Here is a 25,848-nt window from a genome sequence, read left to right as displayed (position 1 = left end):
TTGGATGCTTAGGACATAAGCAGGCACTGAGCTAGCTGCTTTACACATATTAACTCATCTTTATAAAAATCCCTAAATACTACTAATATCTTCACTTACAAGTGAAGAACTGAGGTTAGCAAAGTGAAGTAACTTGCCTGAGGGCACAGATCTAGTATTATAGGTAATGTATGCATGCATGCTCAGCTGTGTCTAACTCTGTGACTCCATGGACTCCTGCCAGGCTCCTCTATGGGATTATCCTGGCAAGAATACTGGAGTGGATTGCCATTCTGCTCGCCAGGGGATCTTCCTGAGCCAGGGTTCGAACCTGCGTCTCCTGCGTCAGTAGGCAGATTCTTTACCACTGGGAAGCCCATTACAGGCAATAAATATTGCTAATAATTCTTTTTATTTATATAACTAATTAAAGGCAATAAGTATAATAACTACAGCAATGTACATTCCTCATTTAGTCCCTATCATTTATAAACCAAGATCTTGAAGAAATAGATAATAGAATATTTAGATCTAATTCAAATACAAGGAAAACATCTTTTCTGAAAAGTCCCTTCAAAAGTGGGAATTTAAACTTTGAATACACTTGGGGGCAAGGAGCTCATTACCTCTTAGAATAGTTCATCTTGACTTTCAACAACACAAATATTTTTTTAAAGTTGTTTGTATTCGGACCCAAATCTGTCCCTAGAATTTTCTGTACACTAGCATTACTTTTAACCTCTGGAACTACACAGAACCAACATAATCTTTTCTACCCCATGGCTCTTCAAGTATTTAAATGTAATTTTCACTATGAGATCATCAGGTTACACAAAGTTTATTTTTTCAGATTAAACGGAATCAAGCATATAGCTTATTTTGCAATCATTGGCCATCATGGTTATCCTCCATGAAAATATTGTCAATAAATACTTCTTACATCTTCCTAATGAGTAAGATAAGTTCAGAATACAACCAGTCATGTCTTACTGGTAAAAACATATTCAGGTGGCAAAATACTGTATTTGCTTTTCACAATAAAACACCTTACACTGTTAATGTATACTCAATCACTAACACAATTCAGAGGTCTTTTCATATGAAGAATTCTGAAGCAATATTTCTTAGCAAAACCCTAATTTTCATCACTGGTTTTTGAATGCAAGTACAGGAGTCTACTTAACTTTCATTTTGTTAGGTTTAATTCAGAAGTTCCAGAGTAAGATGTGTTTGAATTCAGACGTCTTCACTCAACACATTAGGTATTCTTCTAAGTACCCCTGCTTTTTATTACCCATAAACTTGGAGAGATTATTTTCTTAGTCTGTATCCAAGTCATTAGTGAAAGGAGCCAAGTGTAGATTCCAGGGGCATGCCCCAAGACATCTCTCTCCACACTTACACTGATCTATAAAGTATAAGATAATAGATTTTCCTACATAATTAGATGAGGAATCAGCAGAGCATCTTCTATTCAAACACTTTGTTTGAATATGGAGTTATGTTATATAACATTATATCCTCTAACCTCTGGTTTCAATTTCAGTACTTCTTTTCATTCTTCACTTTTCAAATTAGTTTGTACTCATTCTAGCATGAATGCTCTGACATCCCCATGAATTAAGTAATAATCAAGTGCCAAGATTACTCTTTCAAAAGGATCCAGAGATATTTAGAGATTTTCCCCATTGTCCTATAGCTTCTGATGTCTTTCCAAAGTGTTTTCTTAATATGATCAGTGGATATTATAGTAAGCAGTTAGCTCAAAAAAGGAAAAAATAAAACATGGAGATATGAGAAATTAAGGAGAAGCTGTGGCCACAGGAAGCTAACCAGATTACCAAGCTACAAGAATTTTTAATACCTGAGAGGATTCGCAGGGAGCTGCTAAGGTTGATGGGCCACCCATCTTTAAGCCACGTAATTGAAGGCAGGGGAATTCCTGAAGCTTCGCAATTTAGGGACACTGAGCTTTTTTCCACCACACTTATATTTTCGGGTGTCCTGTGGTTTCCAATGATGCTTGGAGGGGCTGTAAGACAAAGGGACAAATTCTAAATAGTTTATTCTTAAAAATAATTTTCTGGTCAACACTAGCAAAATAAACAATGACAACAATGAGATGATGATGATGATGACTGACATTCCTGGAAGTAAAAATGTGAAGGAGCTGTCTGAGACTCAGAGATCAGCTAAGAGGGGCAGAGGAGGGGGAACCCAGAAGCCTAGAGAAGACAGGAGTGACCAGCTCCTAGAGGGCAAGTATGCCTTGTGGGTGAAAAACATGTGAAACACACAAAATAGGCTGAGAAGGCAAGTTTGGGTGAAGAGCAGAGTACAATCAGGATAGTCTGAGGATGGGGTGGCAGGTCAAATTGACCCAACAGGCTTGGACAAGTGCAAGGGCTGGGTTAGAGGAGAACTGGCATTAAAATTCAATTAAGCCAACACCAGAAGATAGAGCAAACAAGGCTACACACAGGCCGTGAGTGTCTCTATATGTCCCTCAGTAGTCCAGGGAAAGTCACCCCTCCATCATGTTTTCCTTCTGTACAGAGCAGGGCCAGTGACACTCTACTTTCAGGGTCTCACAGAATTGAAGCAAGCAGAGGATTGAGTCAACTGGAATTTATCATAATCTGAGATCTCGATTTCTCAACATCAGTCTTGCCTAGGAAATTTTACGACAGACACTCTTGTTAATACACCTGGCCTAAATGTTCTTTCCTAGAGGATTGATCAAATAAAGTATGAAACATTCAAATAATGCAATAAGCACTTGTTAAAAAGAATGAAAAAACCACCACAACTTAACTAAAAGATACATAAGACTGATTCCTTTTCAATCATAAGCTTGATTCACACATTGCTTGCAAACTATACTAGACTTTATGCATGTTTTAACTGAAATTAAGTTAGAAGACTAAGTCTATTAGATTTACCATTCGTTCTATAGATTTAAAAACTCCAACTCAAATCATATGCATACAAATAGGTGTCACACATAAATAGGAGTATATGTGTGTCTGATCAATTCCTACTGACATTTATGCTCATTATTTAGAATTTTAAAGCTGATTTCAATACAACTTATACCCAACTGAAGCTGAGTCAGTAAGCTGTAAGGAATCTAGATTTACACTTGTCAAGTCAGCTAATGTGGAAAACATAGAATCAAGGAATATTACTTGGGATGTCACTGGATCAAAAGTATTTGAAAAAGATAATTATTGACTTCACAATGTGCTTTTCTAAAAGAATATCCAATATATGCTTATTTCAGCAAAGCAAGAAAAGGGAGGTCAGGCATAGAATGCTAAGTGATAAGACTGATCTAAAGAAGTGGTATAAGTATAGAAAATTGTTGTTGTTCAGTCACTAAGTTGTGTCCAACTCTTTGCGACCCCATGGAATGCAGCATGCCAGGCTCCCCTGTCCCTTCACTATCTCCTGGAATTTGCTCAAACTCATGTCCATTGAGTTGATGTCATCCAGCCATCTCATACTCTGTCACCCCTTTCTCCTCCTGCCCTCAATCTTTCCCAGCATCGGAGTCTTTTCCAATGAGTAGAAAATAATAGACTCAACACCTGAGGTCTGTATCTCCCATCCAGGAGGCTGTAAATTCAGCCAGTTAACAGACTTAAGGAGCCTCTTTATACTTACTGTGAACACTTAAGTCATATTTTCTGTCAGTCATTCCTGCTATATTCATAGCAACACACACATAACGGCCTGTGTCAGACACATGAACATTCTTCAGCTGAACAACACGACCTTCATCCATTATTTCCATTCCCCTTCCTTTGGTCAAAGGGCGGCCATCTTTCATCCAGCTCACTGTTGGTTGAGGAATACCTTCCACCTCACACTCCAAGGAAATGCTCTTTCCTCGAGTTACAATGATTTCAGTAGGGTGGCTACCACTGTTGGATATAGTTGGTCGAACTGGGGAAGAAAAAAAAAAGAAAAGAAATAGGAAATGTCTGCCTCAGATAAGGCAGAGTACAGACGTATGTGCTGTGCTGCGCTCAGTCATGTCCGACTCTTTTTGACCTCATGGACTGTAGCCTGTTGGACTCTTCTGTCCATGGAATTTTCCAGGCAAGAATACTGGAGTGGGTTGCCATTTCCTTCTCCAGGGGATCTTCCCAATCTAGGGATCGAACCCACATCTCTTGTGTCTCCTGCATTGGCAGGCAGATTCTTTATGCTGCACCACCTGGGAAGTCCAAGTCTTATGTAAGAATTTTCATCAGGTAAAGTTAAATTCATTTTCTATGTCAAAAAATTAACTACAAAGATAAAACCTAGGACTAGTAGACATGGCATTGCCATATTGAGAGGTGGAATTCTTCTCTAATGTTTCTAAATGGGTTTGTACCTAAACTCAGTATAGTAAGGAAAGAAAGCTCATTAGCTACTTTTCCTGCTTTGGAAACATTGAACAAGTTTTTGAACTTATCGTCATTTGTAGCTCCAACCTATATAAGTCTTTCTAGTACTAATTTTAAATAAATATGATAGTATAGTTCATGACCCAAGGTCCATTAACCAGTTCCTTTCTTTCACCCACTAGAGGAGTTGGAAAAACTGTTTCTCTGCCTTTAGAAATTGTGGTGACCAAACAAATCACCGTAGATCTAAAAAATCTGAATGAAGGTCTGCTGGCAGGGGTAAAGTGAGGGGGCAGATTTGTGAAACTTTTTGCTCTCCTGCTAAAAGAGAAAGATAACATCCCTTCCCTTCTTTTTGCCTTCAATGTGGACTTGACACTGCAAATACAGAAACCAGAATCTTGAGATCACAAAAGGAGGACCAGGAGGATCCTAGATCTCCTGTCCTGTCCTGATAAAAGTAAGATGCTGACCAACTGCAGTGACTGCCAACCTCAGCTTCTCATGTCAGAAAATAAATCTCTATTTGTTTAAGCCACCGATGGCCAGTGATTCTGTAACCTTACAGCTAAATTCACCTAATGGAACCTGATTCCAAGAAAGAAGATTAAATGAACTCAAAGACATATCTGCGTGGGAAAGAAAATGGACCCGTGTTAGTAATCCTGTGTTCAGGTGGCAGTCCTGTCATACGCAAGTCATATGACCCCAGCTAGTCACGGGAACTTCCTTGGGCTCAAGTTTTTGCTGATATAAAAGGGAGGCCGTACTTTTGTCTCATATCATAGTTCGTGTAGAGATTAAAGGAGGTAATGTAAATATTTTAAATACTTTAAAATTTTACATAAATTAAATAATCTTTAAAATGGGGTATTTGAGGGAATCTGGGGGAGAACGGATGCATGTGTGTGTAGGGCTGAGCCCCTTTCACTGTTTACCTGAAACTATCACAACATTGTTAATCAGCTATACCCCAATACAAAAGAAAGGTTTAAGGTAAACAAACAAAAACGGATATTTTTACATACTGTAACTACACCCAATGATACAATGCCATTCTCCCCATTTCATGTCTACCACACCACCCTGCCTCCAACAAATTATAGCAACATTGTGAATCTGCCATCAGCGAGTTGATGCAGAAATGGACAGCTGTATAACTGAGTAAGTATGAGCTAGAAGTAAATAACTGCTCTCTGGTTATGTCAACACAATTTAAACGTATGGGTCTTATGAAAGGTATAGCTATCCCTGCGTATCCAGAGGTGACTAGTTCCAGGATCTGACTCAGGTACCAAAATCTGGGGATGTGCAAGTCCATTATATAGAAAATAGAACAGCATTTACCTATAACCTATGAACATCCTCTGTTACACTCTAAATCATCATGAGATTATAATACCTTATAATGACATGTAAATAGTTGTAAATACAATGTAAATGATATGCAAATAGTTGCCTGATGCCCAGAAAAAGTTGTTTTGCTTTTTTTTTTTTTAAACTTTTTGGACATTGAAAAAAAAAACCACTTCTGATATGCAGTTGGTTGAATCCACGGATGTGGAATTTATGCATAAGGAGGGTCAAGGAGGGCCGACTATATATTATAACTATACTACTTTGAATCTTGGAGAGGGAGGTGGGAGGGCGGACCAGGATGGGGAATACGTGTAACTCTATGGCTGATTCATATCAATGTATGACAAAATCCACTGAAAAATTAAAAAAAATAATAATAATAAAATAAAATAAATTAATTAATTAAAAAAAATAAAAAAATAAAGATATGAAGAAAAAGTAAAAGAGAAGGATGGAAAAGTTATTTTTTTTTAACTGCGCCAAAGCCTGGCTAATCAATAACTTACTGTAAACTTGCAGACTGTAGTCTTTCTTTGCAGTCCCAGCAACATTCGATGCCATACATGAATAGAGCCCTGCATCAGATTTTTCTGCAATTGAAATCTGCAGCTGCCTGCCTCCAGATAAAATTCTGAGTCGCCCTGCAGAATCAGCCAGCACTGGGGAGCCTGCAAGTAAAACCAAGTGGCAGAATGGGAAACAAACATATAAGGCATTTGTGTATATACTTCTAATGAATACACATACATATTTATTTACTTCCTGTTCACATGCTTAAAAGGCAGAGGGTACTGTATAATAATCTATGCAAAAAGGAAGAGGAGGAAGAAGAAAGAAGAGGAGGAGCAGGAAGAGAAGGCTATCTTCTGCAAACTTTTCTTTCAATCAATATTGCATTTAAAGAAAACATATTTCGTAAAATAAATTTTTTAAAAAATCTCTAAGTAAAACAAAAATTATTTCTTAAATCAGCTAAAAATTTAGAAGATCTGGTACTTAAAGGACACATATTTGTTGATGAATAACTGAAAATCTGTTGAACTTCAGAATTCAATTTAACATACATTACAAATCTGTCACATATACAAAAAAATGCTTACTTTAGAAAATAATTTTTAAGCCTATTTTAAAGAAGAAAAAAATAGTTAATTGAATGGTGGATCGTGATCAGTATAGCTGCCCTTTAAATTAATTTCTTCTTGGAAGTAGTCTCAAGTCTGAAGATTTTCACCTTGATAGTACAGAATTATCACATGTGACACATTTAGTATAAAGCAAGAATGAAGTCTAATATTTTAGTATGCAAACTTCAAGTGAGTTTATTAATAAACTGGCATGTTTGTCAAATGAAACATAAATTCATTTACTATTTATACTTAATTATATAAATGTCAAAAGATGAAAACTAACCTTTTTTCTTCCAAATGAGATTTGGGGGTGGAATACCACTTGATTCACACAATAGACTAATGAGGTGTCCTTCAATGACTGTAAGTTGAGCGACTTCATCAGAACCAGAAATATTTGGTGGTACTGAAAGATTTTTTTTAAAAAGGAAAAACACTATTTTAAGAACAATTATAAAATTTCCCTAATGCTTTGCATGTTAAAAGAAAAGGTTCCCACTCAAATGGAAAGAAGAAATAATCTAGCACTTGAAGCCGACATATCAACATCACATTAAAAGCCAATTGTAAGATATAGAATGAGTATGTAATAGCAGATTTCCCATTTTTACAGACAAATTTAATTATCAAAATACTCAGAACAACATAAAAAGATGATATAGTATAGTATGGATATTTAGACATGCTAAATTTGAAAAATAAAGACATCTATCAAGTTTAAAAACCCAGCTATTTGCACCTTGTGAGCTTTGATATCTCAGATGCTGGACAGAATCAAAAAGCATCAGGCATACAACATAAAGCAAAGAACAGAGTCAAGGCTTCCCAGGTGGCTCAGTGGTAGAGAATCTGCCTGCCAAGCAGGAAACATGGGTTCGATCCCTGGGTGGAGGAGATTCCCTGGAAAAGGAAATGGCAACCCAGTATTCTTGTCTGGGAAATCCTATGGACAGAGGAGGCTGGTGGGCTACAGTCCATAGGGTCACAAAAGAGTTGGTCATGGGTTAGCAACTAAACAATAAAAAACACAGGCGAGGAATCTGATCTAAGAAACAGATATGTTACCGATCCTGGATTGCACAGTCTGTCTCCCCACTGGCCTCCAACTTCTCCTTGGAACCTTCAAGGTGGATCGACTACCCAGACTTTTCTCTAAGAGGCTGAGTCTGCATTTGCTGGCCAAATTCTCCCCTTGGACACTCTTCAGGCTGCAGGGTTATCACATGATAGATGCTTGTTCTTCTAAGCTCTTGGGAGTTGAGGAGTAGGAGAATCCTCCTCACCCACAAATGCAGCTTCCAGTCATTGTTCAACCACCTCCATGAAAGTCTCTATTCCTTTGAGGCTCATATCATCCATTTACTCCCCTTTCTCTTTCTTTTCACTCTCTGTGAACCTGTCATTCTTTTTCCTTTCACTGAAAAATTTGGTACTTGTTTCCATCCCTTCTCTTCACATTGAAGACCTGCCATCATTATATATAAACTCAAATGCCATGCCTAAACATCTGACTACTCAGTTCCCTCAGCTCATTCATATCCTCATCCCTTTCTCCATCAGAAACCATACACTTCTCACCATCTAGAACATTTCTTCTGTTAATTTGCAAAGGTAGGCCACTTTCTATCCTTACAGCTCTATCCTTCACTAAAGTATTCCTAACTCTCAACTCAATGACCTAATTGAATGTCAAGTCCTTAAACCTTTCAGAAGCCACTCAATCTGCTATCTGCTTTTTTTTTTTTTTTTTTACTTATTTCACTATCCAGCTTTGATTTCGTGTTCAATAATTTCAACTGGTCTTCTGCCAATATTTGCAACTACCCTACACCATTGCTTTTTCTATTCAGCAATATCATTTCTTGGGATAAATTCTATAGATTACTCTGACATAACCTATCCCACACATGAAATGTCTGCAGAATAAAATGACAGCTATACAGACTGCCACCAACTATAAATTCAAACCAAACTCCACTCTACTCCCATGGCTCCCATTAATACAAATATTTGAAAACCTGTATCTGTAATGCAGACACAGTCCCTGAGATCTGGACTTTTATATCTGACTACATTTAATTATCAATAGATCCTTGTTGGTTACCTATTTTAAACATAGCAGTGTGTACATGTCAATCCCAAACTCCGAATCTACCCTTTGCACCCACACTTCCCCCTGGTAACCATAAATTCATTCTCTAAGTATGTTTCTGTTTTGTAAATAAGTTCATTTGTATCATTTTTTTAGATTCCACATACAAACGATATCACATTATACTTGTCTTTCTCTGTCTGACTTACTTTACTTAGTATGATAATCTCCAGGTCCATCCATGTTGCTGCAAATAGCATTACTTCATTCTTTTTAACGGCTGGGCAATATTCCATTGTATACACATACCACATCTTCTTTATCCATTCATCTGTCAATGAACATTTAAGTGGCTTCCATGTCTTGGCTATTGTAAATAGCGCTGCTATGAACACTGGTAGTATGTATCCTTTCAAACCACATTTTTCTCCAGTTATATGCCCAGCTCTCTTTTTAGTTTTTAAGGAACCTCCATACTGTTTTCCATAGTGGCTGCACCAGTTTACATTTCCACCAACAGTGTAGCAGGGTTGCCTTTTCCTCACACCCTCTCCAGCATTTATTATTTGTAGATTTTTTGATGATGGCCATTCTGACTGGTGTGAGGTGATATCTCATTGTAGTTTTAATATGCATTTATCTACCAATTAATGATGCTGACCATCTTTATATCTGTCTACTTAACATCTCAACATGGGTGCCTTAGAGGGATTCTCAAACTCAACTTGCCCTAAACTGAACCTTTGTTCCCTCTCCAGGGGAGGACCCTGCTGTCCACACAGACCAGCTGATCAGCCCAAACCAGCATCCATCTTTTACCCTTTCCTGTTTCCATACCTCTCAATGTAATCAACCAATTCTATTAATTCAATTTCTTAAAAACTTAAATAATTAATTTAATACTAAAAAACTAGAGTTCACTGGCTTTCTTCCTAAAATGCAAATCTGAATGCCCCAGTCCTCCTTTGAATCCTGTTAGTGGTGGTGTATCACCTTTAGAACCAAATCCATACTTTTAAAATTGATTTTAGAAGTCCTTTTCTATATGCCCCTTTTACTCTTTCCTACCTAATTTTATATCTTCTTATTCTCTTCTGAGCCACACTAGGCTCCATAGTGAATGATGGTCCATTCATTGAATATAGACAATGTTCTCCAGGTCTTTATACTTCCATCTTCAGAGAGCTAATACCTACTCATCCTTAAAACCTCAGTTAGATGTCACCAGCCCCTTGCTATGTCTTCCCAAAAATCTCCTGTGATAACTCTTAGGAGGCAATTTTAATTATCTTTTGAAAGGTATTTCTACACCAGCAGGCTCTAAGTTCTGTGTGACCAGTGTCATTGTCCTTCTTATGAACCTACCTATGCTTACACATGGCATAGTGCCTAGAACACAGAGTCACACCATAAATAATTTTTGAGTGAATCCAGTCTCTAAGCCTCAACTTTCCTTGATCATTCATTCTTACATCTACTGCTTTCCTCTTTAAGAGGCACAAGTCTACTCATCTGTTAAGTACACTTTACAGTTTATTTCTCATTTGACTTCTCTGCAATGTGTGTGCCATTATGCATTCATTCACCCATTCATATATCCATGTCCAACCTATTTCCTATTTGCATTCTTCTTCTGGGAACACCACTGTTCTGAGTTTCCACAAGAGAAGCTTTACCCAGTTTTCCTCCCACCTTTTTGACAAATGTTTCAACTCAGTTTCCCATCTGGAATTTCTTTTTCTGTCTTCCTTCTTACATGGTATGTGAGAGTCAATCTACACAGTACTCTTCTATACATATCCTTTATACTCTCTCTAAGCAATCAGCCATGAAATTAAAAGATGCTTGCACCTTAGAAGAAAAGCTATGACCAACCTAGACAGCATATTAAAAAGCAGAGACGTTACTTTGCCGACAAAGGTCCATCTAGTCAAGGCTATGGTTTTTCCAGTAGTCACATATGGACGTGAGAGTTGGACCATAAAGAAAGCTGAGAGCTGAAGAATGGATGCTTTCGAACAGTGGTGTTGGAGAAGACTCTTGAGAGTCCTTTGGACTGCAAGGAGATCAAACCAGTCAATCCTAAAGGAAATCAGTCCTGAATATTCATGGGAAGGACTGATGCTAAAGCTGAAGCTCCAATACTTCAGCCACCTGATGTGAAGAAGTGACTCATTAGAAAAGACCCTGATGCTAGGAAAGAATGAAGGCAGGAGGAGAAGGGGATGACAGAGGATGAGATGGCTGGATGACATCACCGACTCAATGGACATGAGTTTGAGTAAACTCCCAAGAGTTGGTGATGGACAGGGAGGCCTGGCGTGCTGCAGTCCATGGGGTCGCCAAGAGTCGGACACGACTGAGTGACTGAACTGAACTGACTGATAAATCAACAGTATTTCAATAAAGTAAACTTTAAAAATATAAAGAACTAAAAAAAATATATATATATATATATATAAAGAACTAAAAATAAAATTATATTTGTTGTACAATTTTTTAAAAGTGAATTCTTCACCTCACTTTCTAATTGATTATCACTCCAAATTTTTCTTTTTCAGTTCTTTTTTCAACCTTTACTTGATAACACTTAGCAGTCAGTGTCTTGTCCATGTTGGAAAGTATATGAATATTTTTCCCACTTGAGAGAAATAAGAGAAGGAAAGTAAAGGAAACACAGAGGGAGAAAAAGGATGGAAGGAAGTAGGAAGAAAAGTCAATAATATGTAACTTGTTGTTTAGTCAAGTTGTCTTTTTGCAGCCCCATGGATTGTAGCCCACCAGGCTCCTCTGTCTATGGAATTTCCCAGGCAAGAATACTGGAGTGGGTTGCCATTTCTCTTCCAGAGGATCTTCCCGACACTGGGATTGATTCCGTGTCTCCTATTTGGCAGGCGAATTATTTACCACTGAGCCACCTGGGAAGCCCAATATGTAAGTAATATGTAATAAATATAAATTTACTACATAGTAAATTTTAGTATTTAAAAGTAAATGAATTCCTTTATAGGATAAATGACAATACTTCTCATAGTTTTCAAGATTTTTTAATGATAACGATTTATAATTAACAAGCTATTCTAAGTAAATGCATACTTTTAAACAATAGTTGTTCTCCATTGGAATCAGATTACTTCCTCTACTTATTTTTATTTTAAAAGGTTGTTTTTAATTAACTTTTATAATCAAAGTTATATTTCATGTCATTATCGCAATAAATAAAATGTTTAAACAAATATAATCAAAATTAATAGTGCTTAATATAAGTGAATGTAAACAAGTACTTAAAAGTTGATTATTTGGGAAACAGGAACACTTTTTAACAACTGGCAGACAACCACAGCTAACATAAAAGTTGCAATTATTCCTAAAAACTATCTCAGTAACAAACAAATTATCTTAGTAACTTATTAAAACTTCAAGTGAGTGTAGCATTTCACATTCCTCAGCAGAGTAACCTCATCTCCCACTCCAACTGCAATTGGTCTTTGTCTTTTTCACACATTAAATTCTCATACATAATTTGATCTTCTGACATTTTCAACTAACCAACATGCTCTCTGCTCATGGAGAATGCTCAATCATTAGCAGATCTTGGCTATAGAAGCTAGACGGCATGCTAACCAGTCAGGAGCGAACATCACAGTTACAGTGATCTACATATTTAGGTTCAGGAAATCTATTTAGTTGCCCTTGAATTAAGAATATAAGCTGATATTCAGGACAACTCGGCATCATTTAAACATATTAATATCCACCTATGTATTATTTATGTGGTTGTCAGTTTAAGAACTGATACAAACAATGAACGGTCAAAGCACAAGCTGAATCATTTAAGGGTTGATCTCACCTACCCCAGATGTTGACATTATAGTTTTTTTCAGTTTTTCCTGCAACATTTGTGGCTTCACAAGTGTAGCGACCACCATCTTGAACCTGAGCATCTTCAATCTGAAAAAAAAATCATGCTTTGAAACCAGTTTATATTTTGTAATTGGGGGTTTTATATTAATGTTGCTGTGATCTCTGATTTTTCATTTGTTCTGAAGGTTTTCAAACATATAAAAAGTAGAGAAAATAGTATTGGGTTAGCCAAAAAGTCTGGTCTGTTTTTCACTTAAGATGTTATGAAAAACTCAAATGAACTTTTTGGCCAACCCAATAAAATTGATGGCTATATGCCCATTACCCACATTCAATACTTATCAAGATTCAACAATTATCACTTACCTTGTCATACCTTGTTTTAATCTCGTTAACTTTAGTAGCTGAAGGTCTAGAAAGGTCTTTTAAATATGATTAAGATAAAATAGCACCAAAAAAACCCCCACAATTAACCTTTGAATGAGTTATTTATGGCTTTAAATATACAATTTTTTATGCCCAGGACATCTTCAGTGAAATAACACCCTTACTCTTAGTTTATTGCTTTCTTCTATATCACATTTAAAAGCTCCTTCAAGTCAACCATTATACTCAATTAGTCTTACTCTACTAGTACCCAGTTTGGTGCTTGGTAGATAATTGAATATCAGTAAATATTTTCCATATATTTATCTACAACATACATCCATCATTTTCAGCAGTTATTAAGAATCTTGTACTAGGTACTACAGGTAGAAGATACTAAGAAATATAGTGTAATATATGGTTTCTGTCTTGAATTTGCAATCTAGCTGATAATATAAAGCATGTGAACATAAAAGAGTTTAATAATAAACAAGGTATAAATAACAATAAAAGATACTACAAGAGGTATAACAAATAATACATAATTGACGGCTAACTTTGAAATCAATTGCTATAATAGTCAAAAGAGGGCGAATCATTGGAGTTGCAGTTATCACCGAAAGTATTTAGTCTTCACTGGTTCTCATCTCCATGACGTCTTCTCCCTACATCCCTTCCTCTGGACCCATACATTCCAGGGCGCCTGGATGGCCTTGGTGGTAGAGATTCAGGGGATCCCAGGATTTCTTCATTCCCTCTCTCCTGGCTTCCCAACTCCACTGGGATCTGTGCTCTGAAGAAATGAACTCCTCTACTCACTAAAATTGAGAAGACAGTTCTAATCATGTACCGCTCTCCCTGAGCAGTGCTGGGACTTGTGTTAATATAATCATCTCCCTCTATCATTCAGTCGGAGCTGAGGTTTGAGAATTCTAGCTGCTTTCTAGAACTCTGGGCTCTGCTTCTTAGAAGGGCAGCACTTTTTGCCTTTTTTCCCACTCTACAACTCAACTGACGGATCTTGCTTCCTCTATTAGTGACCCTGACCTTTTCCAGCCTTACCAGCTCCATCATTACAGGATTGTAATTTTGAATGACTCCATTCTCTTGCCTCTGATAACACACATTCGCGCTCCCTCCCACTCTCTCTGTTATACTTCTACTTGCGGAAGTTTCTTAGCTTCCCTTCATGCTGACAATTTCATTCACTTCTCAAGACTCTCTTTGTTTAACAGCGATAATTTTCTTTTACCAAGAAGCCATGTGGCATAGTGGTTAGCAGCATGGAGTCTGAAGTTATACTTCTATGTTCTAATCCCATTTCTGCCACTCAGTAACTGTGGGCAGATTACCTAACCATTCTCTCAATTCTACATAGGGTTATTATGAGAATTTTATAAACATTCCAGTGGCCTGTTAGCTTCCTGAATCCTAATTCCTTAGGCTGACTTTCCATGATAGTTCTTACTTCACTCAAATCAGCCCTGTCAACATTATTTCCAAAATTCACTTTGTTAAATTGTTTCAGTATCATGAGTTTACTTGCTGTTTATAGCAGGTCTTTTGTCCCATCTACCCATAAAAAGCCAAATAGCAATCCAAGACTATTCTAGGCAACCATAACCTTACTTTTTGCTATTTTCCCCAAATGTACTGTCTGTATCATCCACTGGGTAAGTAACTTAGAGCCTTATAGCACTTAGCTGCATTTTTCAATTAAGCTGCTAGATTTTCATATATTATATAATTTTGGAAATAATTTTATATGTATGTATATAGAATATATATATTTATGTAGAATTGGAAAATTTTGCATAAATGTGTCATTCTTTTCTGCATCCCTATGCAGAGCATCTAGAATGGGTATTCGCTGATTGCTTGGATGACTGAAACAATGCACACCCTAGAATGTTTCTATCATATTTTTCTAGAAGCATTTTTTGAATGGCTTTTGCCTTCAAATATGAATTTACATTTAAATATTTAAATCTTACTAGGCATAAATTAGAAAAAATATCACAAAACTCAGAAGGGTTCCTAGAATTTTAGAGGATAAATTTAGTAGGATACTTGTAAAGTTTAATAGTGTACTATTTTGATAGGGGTAACACTAAAGCCATGATCTTAGAAATAAGAAGTAAATGAATCTGTAGCCTTACCTTTAGCACACTCCCATTTTCAGTAACGCTGAGACCTGGTTTCTTCAGCAAGGGGCGGCCATCTTTTAACCAGGTCAGAGTCGGTGGGGGAATAGCATCACTTTGACATAGTAACTCCACAGCTTGGCTAATGAGGACAGAGACGTTCTGTTCTTCTCCCATAATATTTGGTGCAACTAAGTGAAAGATGGGTTTTCCCTCAGGATAAAAGAAGCCAGCACACTGCTTATCTTTATTAATCATCAGGACATATACTGTATAACTTTATTAGTCCTTTTAAGATGTAGGATCACAGTAATTCTAGCATACCCTCTTTGGATCACTTGGTTCAGAATCAAGTGTTCATAAATCACTGATTAATGTGTTCCTGTTGAATAAAAATAGTTTTTCACTAACTTCTCGTGCAAAAAAGTTTTAGAACTGGAAGTTCTTACCAAGTGCCCATTTAAGAAACTTCTTGAACTCTAAGTCACCATTTAAGATTTTCAAAGTATTAAATCACTCATGAAATATTTTGGAAATAACAATGAATTAAAAGCAAATACATTTTTGATGCTTATTTTTTTTTTGCAAAATAAAATAAATTGCATACACATAGAGGCAAAATAAAAATAGAGTTGAAAGGAATCATCCTGTCCCACCTCTCAGCATGCAAAATATAAGATGGGTGACAGATAAGACCTTATGTGAAATAACTGATTCTATGGAATAAAGACCATGTGGGATAACTAAATCAGTGACCGGCTGTATAACACACAGCTACATAAAAAGAAGAAATGAGCTGAAATTTTAATGAGATTAAAATGAGAATTCCCTGGCTATAAGGCTTGTCAGATGCTGAAATATGTTCTTGGAGGAGTTTAAGGAATCGCCTTCCCTCGGATATATTAAAAAATAGAGTAAACAATCATTTGTCTTAGATGGTCTAGGTACAGCCCTGCCAAGGATGAGAGGGTGGGCTTCATAAGCTCTCAAGGACTCTTTCAGGCCTGTATTTATAATAATTCAAAAACATGAACTAATAATGAAATCAGGCCTGTAATTAAAGGGCGACTCCAAAAAGCACAAAGGGGAATTTCCCCAGCCTTTTCTCACTAAATTCTACAACTATTTAGGATTGTAAGAAACATACCATATTTGTAGTTTTTGTTTTTGTTTTTACAAGAAAGGCAAAGTTTCACTGAATGAATCCTAAGGGATTTTTCCAAATGCATTGGGAGAAATAAGGTGCTCGTGGTAAAGAACATTTTAACAACCCATTAGCCATTGCTTCTGGCTTGACACTGTTGCATGTGGCAAAACGACAATGGACTTTATTTTTTCTGTGAATTTTAGCTAGTAACATGTTTTTCTGTAACCAGGAGATTTCTCTGATACACAGGAAAAGGCATACAAACTACAGGGTACGTTCTTATGCTGTTTCTGGATGCAGGACTTGTGCTAAACCCAAAGGAATTGATGCTAACAAAAGAAATTTCACACTCAATGGTTGGAAGAGACCAGTGGAGCATTTGGGCAGAGATCTGTGATGTCCATTCTGCTAAATTTAATAGCACACACAGATACTGGCTCTCCATCAGCTTAAATTTATCTACGGTGACAAGAGTGGGATTATTTTTCACATGTGAGACAATAGAAAAAGATACGCAACTAGTCTGAGATGATAACTTCTATAATCTCAGCAAAATGAGCACAATTAGTGCCATCTTCTATTATGAAAAAGAAAAAGATATCTTTATCAATCTTTGCATAAAGAGTCCGAAATAGAACAGGATATGTCACAGCTTGGAAATAATTTCAGGTCAAGTCTGGTCTCTGGATAAAAATGTACCATGACTGTGAGAATGAAGGCCGCTCAGTCGTGTCCGACTCTTTGCGACCCCATGGAATTCTCCAGGCCAGAATACTGGAGTCATTACAGAACATGGAATTCTCGAGGCCAGAATACTGTAGTGGGTAGCCTTTTCCTTCTCCAGGGGATCTTACCAAGCCAGAGATTGAACCCAGGTCTCCCACATTGCAGGTGGATTCTTTTTTTTTTTTTTTCCCCCGAGGGGGTGCACCGTTCCTGGAGGTACTGCAATACCAGGTCGATGCGTGGAGTGGACGGAGCAAGCTCCTATTCCAACTCCCTGCTCCAAAAATCCATTTAATATATTGTCCTCGGATAGAGGACGTATCAGATATTAATCTGATAAGAACAGATACTACACTTGATCTTAGCCAAAAGGCCGAGAAGCGATTGCAGGTGGATTCTTTACCAGCTGAGCCACAAGGGAAGCCCCATGACTATGTAAAACATGTTTATCTTAGATTACTTAGACTTTTTAAAAGAGCATGGATTCTTTAGGACTGCTTGTAGTCATAAATGTCAGAAATAATTCAAGAGAGCAGAATGCTAATTTCCAAATAGTTTTCCTTTAATTACTTTTCTTACAGCTACGTAAGTTGAGTCAAGCTCCAAAGGAAACCAAGTTTTTCACATTGAGAGGAAAAATATAAAAACAAAAGAGTATTTGTTTCTTAACATAAATTAAAGCAAATCTAATTATAGTTGAGGATATATATTACCAAAGCCCATCTATTTTTTTCTGCCCTGTCTTTCATTTCCAACTTTTTGTTTAGTCTGAAAAGAGAAAAATCTTCCACCCGTTAGATCCCTGTGTTTCTTAAATGATATCCCTATTCTGCTTTGCAGCCATGTTGCTTAGGAAGGGGTATATTGGGCCTGTTTATATATCATCCTGTGCATTTATAATCATCCTGTGCATTATACCTGTGACACGTAAGTAACCAAGTCAGAATTGCCATGGGGTTATGCTTGTGGAGATGCTGAGGAATGTGTGATCGCTAAGAAAGCTCTCTGAGTTTCAGTTTAAAGAAAAGGTACTGCAGGAATCTAAATCATTTAAAAACTCAATTCTCTTGTCTCAGCACTTCAGAATACGGCAAAGCATCCTCCAAATTTATACCAAGGAGAGACAGTTTAATGAACTATTCCTGTAACTGTAGGGATAGCTATTTTATCCAGGATGTGCTCCTTTTACACCCCTACACTCTATAATGTGAATATGAACTTGTCTTTGGCCATGAGCAACAAACCAACCCAAGATTGCCAAGGTTAATACCACAAACTTAGGAACATAAGGCAGGGGCATAATATAAATAGTAGAGGATAGATTAGAGGCTAATTTCAAATTAAAATGGTTTAATTTGACACTTTAACATTTGAAATATATAGGAATAGCAAGCTACTAAACACACACACATTTTCAAACACACGTACATGTTAGCTAGCCTCTTGACTTTTACTATAGAGGGAAGATTCTGGTTTTTGGACTAAAAGACTCGTATGAGAGTATCTTAACAAAATCTTAAAGAATAGTCATGCCCATCTTCATAACTCCTGGAAGATATCAACTCTCTATCACCTCTCAGGTCCACTTTTGACATTAATCAATGCAGAAATGGAAAAAGCCAAGGCCAGATTTTCAGAGCTGACTAAAACCCAGTGAATACCAATGGCAATCCTGGGCTTGGCTTGCTCATGACTGAAGGAGCTACTGTGTCACAAACTTAAACTGATCAATCATCCTCTAAAAACAGTTTAGACTGGAAACATTCCAATTCTTCATAAAGCATAATGTGATCCATTAAGGGAAGGAGCTAGATTCCTTGCGATTGGGCATTTTAGACTCTGTTTTCTCAGACACAGAGCACCAACAAGCCTTGAGTAGGGATACCCACACATGTCAACTGCAGAAGCAACAAAAATGGGGGATGCGTACAAGTTTTGGGTAGTTGATTGATGCCAACTGGGTTTTTTTAGCTAAATTAGATATGTATGGTATCTACGCTGTCACGAGGGACCTTTTGATTAAAAAATTAAGACTTATTAAGTCAAAGCCAAAGTTATTTGTGATGACTATATTTGTTTTTGGCGAATTCAAAAAGGCACATCAATTCACATGGCCTGGAGGTTAAAAAAATAATACATTTTTTAATATATATTTTTAAAAGGAGTGAATTCTTTGGAACTGAGGTAGGACCTAGAAGAAAAGGCCTGCATTAAAACAGATACTCTTTGAGGGCCACAGAAGAAACAAATCCGTTATTCCAGGAAGCAAACGTATAACGCAAATGAGACACTAAAAAGAAACAAACCTGAAAAAGTCCTAAATGCAAAGGTATACTAAAATGCGAAATGACAAGTGTAATCTATGAATGGAGGCCAATGAGACTGAAATTTCATCCTGGGGGCTTTTTGGTGTGATGGAATCAGACCTTTCCTTTGGTATATTACAGCTGCATCACAGGTAGGAAAAAAACTTGAATTTTGCCTAATTTATATTCAACTTTTGCTTCCTAAATAATCCTTTAATTCACATAGTATTAACTATAAAATATTATTGTACATAATAGGTAAGAAAATCTAGGCTTCAAATAGAATCGATCAAGAGAGCTACTTGAAGAGGAGCTTGCTTTAGTGAGAAGATCATATCTTTGTATGCATTTTCATTCTCATAAGTCCAAAAAGGGAAAATCAGTCAAAGTCAAATATGAGGCAGAAAGGGTGAAACTGATTCTGTTAATCTTATAACTTCATTTCTATTGCTCATAGCTCTCCATTGTCAAAAACTCTCAACTGTGTCAATGATCTTAGGACTTAAACACAGCTATTTCGGAGCAGAAATAATTATTAAAATGTCTCACCATATACTCTGAGGTCAATGTCCCTTTGTTTCTCCCCAGCAGCATTTACTGCCACGCAGGTGTATCTCCCGGTATCACTGATCTGTGCACTGGTCAATGCTAGGATGCGGCCCCCAGACAGAACCTATCAAAGAACAGAACACTAAATAACCCACGTGTCTCCTAAGAAGGGTAGGCATAAACATACTTTTTCAATTATTTTCTGAGATTAATAAATCGAACATCTGCCTCTAGAAGTATTTCTACCTGGATATTTTAAAGAGGGCAAGCATCATTTAATCTCCTCATTTTCTCCATGGAGGAAGACAGAAAATACAACCAAAGCTGACAGGATCAAGTGGAGATCCAACTTTATCTATAATTACTACAGAGAGAGAGAAAGCCACCTTTATCCTCCTCCTAATTATTCCTTGGGAGAACAATTAAGAAGTTTAATATCATTATAGCAGTCAAATTAATTAGTCAAACTCATAGCCCTTTTATTCCATTGACATAGCTGTACCTCAAAAATACTGACATTGACTCTGGATAGTCTATGATCCCAAATTCTGCAAGCGAAGGATTTTCAAGAAATAGAATGGTGGAATAACTATGCCTTCTTCAAGGCAAAACAAGATTAAGGTACACTTTAAATGGGATATATGTCTTTGTATTTCAAATTTTGAGTCAGTTCAAAGTACTTAAATTTTGTTCTCAGACTCAAATTTCATTTCTCATGATGTTGTCTTTTTTCATTTTTCTTGATATGATGTTTTAGTAGAAGTGACTATACTCTAGATGGTTCTCTGATTCATTATTATTTTCAGAAATTTAAATGTATCTACCAGGAAATTCCTGCTTCTGTCATTGATGAACATTTCTTTGTGTAGGGTATCTCTTATGGTGATACCAGAGAGTGGGAATAGGGAAGCAGATGTACCTAAAACAACAGTCAAAATACAGAACTATATATGAGACAAGGGAACTCTTAGATATCCTGAGCTTTTAATGAACTGTCTAGAAATCCCAGTTGTGTGTCCATATTTATAGATGTATATATGTACGTTTTTGGATAACATTTGTGAGTTCTTGTTCTGCAAGTTCCTCTAACAGTTTTATTTGTTCAGACTTTGTGGACTGAATAATGAGATGGTAGATTTGCCTTAAGAAATAACACAAAGTACCTGTATCCCATTAACAAAACTAGTGACAGGGCTCCCATCTTTCAGCCAGGTCAGACTTGGGGCCGGGATGCCTCTGGCTTCACACTCTAACCTCACCAGGTTATTAACCACCACTGCCACCATGTTATTGCTGCCAAAAATTGATGGGGGCACTGAAAAGGAACAAAAAAGTAAATAAAAATAAGGCATGTTAACATCACAGAATATTTTATCTCACGATAATAACAACTATGTGTTCTGTTCATAGTAATATGTTTCACATTTTTATTTCTTGATTTCCAGGTTTGGGTTTCCCTCCACTGTATCCACTCTAGTATGTTAACTATGAATTCCTCTTAAAAGCATTATTAGAGAAAACAACTTGAAAACATTTCTTGAACCTATGATTCTGATAGACTATACTGACAAACAGGGCTACTGTCATTAGCTGATAAGACAGTTGATGACCATTCTGAACAATTCATCTAAAGCAAACTTAAGTTCAATAGCATGTGAAAATAGAGTACTTAATATGAATAAAAAAATGTAAACACTTATCAGTATTAGAACACTGCATCCTTAAATAAAGATGACAATAACACATTCTGTTAAATATCAACACTAGAATTTGATAGAGGCACTTGATCGTCTTGAATGCTTCTTTACCCTAGATCAGTCTAGCAGTGGCACTAACCATGGACCTGCAGACTGTAAAATAACTCAGTTGCTCCAGCTGAGTTGATGGCCACACATTTATATATGCCAGCATCTGTGATCTGGGCACTTTCAATATTGATGATCTGTCCTCTGTTGAAGAAAGTCACACTGCTGGAATCGGACAGTGGACGATTATCTTTGTACCACGTAATAGCTGCAAGGAGAATAGAAGTCCATCTGTTTAAATGTTTCTTTTAAAAATTATCCTTCAATAAAAAATTAATTAAAAAACTCAATGTACACACTGAATTAGAGGTTAACTACAATAGTAACAACTGTTTTATTCTTACGCTTATCACTCTAGTTTAATCTGTATAAATATTTCTTTAAGGTTCATTTTTAGGAGGAAGGAGGTAAACATTAGAAAAATATGAATAGTCAGGCCAATATAAGTGTCTTGAAGTGAATTTGTAAAAATGATATTCTTTACATTTTCTCTAATGTATCAATATTTGTTTGAGAGCAAACTTTTAATCAATTCTATTTCTTCTCGTAGAAATACGCCTCTCATCTACAAAAATTTTGTTTAGGCTTCTAATCAAAACCTAACACAGTATACACTCAGCCTCAAAAAATTTATATTATTATCGATTCATATGAATAACTTACCAGTGATGAAAATCAATACAATAATAGTCTCATCAAATGAATGGTTCATAATCAACTTAGACTAGATTAAAAGTATATTTTCAGCATAAATGTATGTATATACAATGACATTGTGGGTTTTGTGGCCACAGTAAAGACAGTAAGGCAATTATTCACATATCTGAACATTGTTGAAATGGGTAAATTATTTCATGGAGCTAAAAGCAATGAAAATTCAAAAATATCATCCACCAAATGATATCCTTATCAGTGTTTTACATTTGAAATGTATTCTATAATATTTTCTTCATTAGCAATTACTATAGTATCCTTATAGACAGATTTAGCAATTTACAGAAATCTTAAAACATTGGTAAATTACAGTCTGCAAACAAACATACCAGGCGAGGGATTTCCAGCTGCCTTACACTCCAGCTGTACGGGGCTGTTCACCACCACGGTCTCATTCAGCATCTTCCCTGCATCCTCCAGGCTGGGTGGTTCTGCAAGAAGCCCAAAGAAGCTAACTAGCACACATAAATAGGGTATTAAACTGAAATGGTTTCCTCATTGGGACTTATCATTTCTTTCTTTTCTCCTTCCTTTCTTTCACTTATATACAGCGATATATTTGGAATAAAACTAAGGTACACTATTAAGTGGGGCTTCCCTGGTGGCTCAGATGGTAAAGAATCTGCCTGCAAGCAGGAGAACTGGGTTCATTCCCTGGGTTGGGAAGATCCCCTGGAGGAGGACATGGCAACCCACTCCAGTATTCTTGCCTGGAGAATCCCCATGGGCAGAGGGATACTATTAAATAGTATTGAAGAACAAGATGTAAAAGATCTTAAAAGGTTTTCTGGATCATCCATTACTCTATGCCCATAAACGAAAAGCCTTGGATACATACATTAGCAGAGTAGTAAAAGAAAGTTAAGGGAGTATTTTTAATTTCAATTAATCTGATAAGTCTGATGATAAACTGCCTTTCAGTTCAGTTCAGTTTGGTTGCTCAGTCAAGTCCAACTCTTTGCGACCCCATGAATTGCAGCACGCCAGGCCTCCCTGTCCATCACCAACTCCCGGAGTTTACTCAAACTCATGCCCATTGAGTTGGTGATGCCATCCAGCCATCTCATCCTCTGTCGTCCCCTTCTCCTCCTGCCCCCTAATCCCTCCCAGCTTCAGGGTCTTTTCCAATGAGTCAACTCTTCGCATGAGGTGGCCAAAGTATTGGAGCTTCAGCTTCAGCATCAGTCCTTCCAATGAACACCCAGGACCGATCTTTAGGATGGACTGGTTACCAAGAAGTAATCTAAGGTATTTGAACTCTTCAGTGAAGAACATCAGTATTTCTCAAAATATCTGACTTTACCTTGTGCTTAGTCACTCAGTCATGTTCAACTGTTTGTGACCCCATGGACTATACCCAACCAGGTTCCTTGGTCCATGGGGATTCTCCAGGCAAGAATACTGGAGTGGGTTGCCATCCCCTTCTCCAGGGGATCTTCTCAACCCAGGGATCGAACCCAAGTATCACGTGTTGCAGGTTGATTCTTTACCCTCTCAGTCACCAGGGAAGCCCGACTTTACCTTAGAACAGTACTATCTTAAATCATTTCAGAGAAAATAAAATCATTTTTATTTATTAGAGTCTTTTTTGATAGAAAAGTTACAACTGTTAGTAAAATAAAACAGAAAACTACATTTTCAACTTTAAATAATCACAGATAATACTGCTTTAGTTTTAAAGTTGGGCATCCCTGGTCGCTCAGAGGTAAAAAAATCCACCTGCAATGCAAAAGACATCGGTTAGATCCCTGGGTTGGGAAGATCCCCTGAAGAAATGGCAACCCACTCCAGTACTCTTGCCTGAGAAATCCCATGGACAGAGGAGCCGGCAGGCTACAGTCCATGGGGTCACAAGAATTGGACATGACCTAGTGACTAAGCCATGTATTTATAAAGTAGGAATTCAAAAGTTTAAGAGGCATAGTGTAAAAGTAATGACAACTTGGAATAGCAAAGACCTACATATCCTATCTTAAGGAATCAGGAGGGATGTGAGGAAAAGCAAAACTGCAAGTAAACTAGAGGTTTTCTCTTATTTGGAAAAGATGCTATGTATATGTTAACTTTGGGGTTTATATAAAAAACATTTTAAAGATTTGATAAATTTAACTTATTCAATGCACTAGAGCCCCTTACCTCTACCCCATATACAATTAAATAACTGATCCATTAACCTAGCAAAAACAGAAAGGGAAAAGGAGACAAGGGAATAAGAAAAATGATTAGAACTAAACAAGATGGTAGAAATAAAATCAAATATGTAAATCAAGAGCATAAATGTGAATGAGTTAATTTTCTTGGTCAATACAGAAATAGTTAAGACTATCTGAGGGTTAACAGTTTTTTTTTTTAATTAAAAAGTACAAGCAAAACAACTGTAACAATGTTGACAGTAAAGAGTTGAACAGAGATATAACAATAATAAGGGAGATATCAATTTCTGACAAACTGGTATACAAGGCAAAAATAATGCTTTCTACTGACTGAACTGTTGTAATTCAGAAAGAATCCACTATAATGATAATGTTTTATGCATTGAATAAAAAAGCAAAATTGTAAATAAAAAAGGAGAGAAAATTTGAAAAATCTAAAAGTAGTATATTTCAGTATTTCTTAGAAATTAACTACATAGTGAAACAAAAAATAAAGTTATAAAGAATTTGAAAGCTAAAATTACCCAAACATATATGTTTATATACACACATTATTTGTGTATTTATTGTTAACAAAAATACACATTATTTTCAAATGCCAACAGAATATTTTCAAAACAGACTATATGTTAGGTCACAAAAAATCTCAATAAGATATTTATAAAACAATTTAAAAAATCATAAGAAGAAAATCACAGAACTCAGTAGTAAAATACAAAGTTCTCTACATGGGGAAAAACCTTATTAAAGAGGAAATCAAGATAAATGTATATGGGTAGAAAAAGATAATTAGAATGAGACTGATTAAAAACTAAAATCTGTGGCCCATCAATAAGCAGTACATTACTCAAAGGCAATCTTAAAGTTCTAATTAACATATTAAAAACTAAGAAATGGTAAAAATAAATGTTCTAAGTATTCAACTCAGATTCTAGAAAAAAACCAATAAAAAATAAACCCAAAAAAGTCAGGAATAAAGAAGTAATAGAAGACTACACCAAAGCAAACAAGCAAGCAAAAGGAATAATAAACAATATAATTCAAACCTGGTTTTTGACAAGTTTAAAATAAAGTCTGTCCTCAAAAGTAGATGACCTTATAGATCAGATTTCTATTTTTT

The 25,848-nt window shown here is 36.4% G+C and overlaps 1 protein-coding gene and 1 non-coding gene across 7 annotated transcripts in view; both read right to left on the bottom strand.

Annotated features, from left to right (window-relative positions):
* Positions 1 to 25,848, bottom strand: part of HMCN1 (hemicentin 1) — a 517,313-nt gene that overhangs the window by 163,039 nt on the left and 328,426 nt on the right. For all 6 annotated transcript variants that reach the window (XR_010663324.1, XR_010663323.1, XM_065936211.1 and 3 more), the window contains 10 exons: positions 22,905 to 23,006; positions 21,893 to 22,069; positions 21,220 to 21,371; positions 20,057 to 20,180; positions 15,344 to 15,519; positions 12,809 to 12,905; positions 7,146 to 7,268; positions 6,242 to 6,403; positions 3,646 to 3,927; positions 1,844 to 2,011 (listed from right to left, as the gene is read on the bottom strand). Coding sequence is in view for 4 of the 6 variants with exons in the window: in XM_065936211.1 (XP_065792283.1) it covers positions 1,844 to 2,011; positions 3,646 to 3,927; positions 6,242 to 6,403; positions 7,146 to 7,268; positions 12,809 to 12,905; positions 15,344 to 15,519; positions 20,057 to 20,180; positions 21,220 to 21,371; positions 21,893 to 22,069; positions 22,905 to 23,006 (1,563 nt within the window). In the remaining 2 variants the exon portion in view is untranslated. The remainder of the gene's footprint in view (positions 1 to 1,843; positions 2,012 to 3,645; positions 3,928 to 6,241; positions 6,404 to 7,145; positions 7,269 to 12,808; positions 12,906 to 15,343; positions 15,520 to 20,056; positions 20,181 to 21,219; positions 21,372 to 21,892; positions 22,070 to 22,904; positions 23,007 to 25,848) is intronic.
* On the bottom strand, positions 17,396 to 17,586 carry LOC136170172 (U2 spliceosomal RNA). Its single transcript, XR_010663610.1, has one exon. It is a non-coding gene; the product is annotated as a U2 spliceosomal RNA (small nuclear RNA).

This window comes from Muntiacus reevesi, chromosome 5 (genome assembly GCF_963930625.1).
Source record: "Muntiacus reevesi chromosome 5, mMunRee1.1, whole genome shotgun sequence".
NCBI lineage: Eukaryota > Metazoa > Chordata > Mammalia > Artiodactyla > Cervidae > Muntiacus > Muntiacus reevesi.
This window is presented reverse-complemented; position numbering and strand designations above follow the sequence as displayed.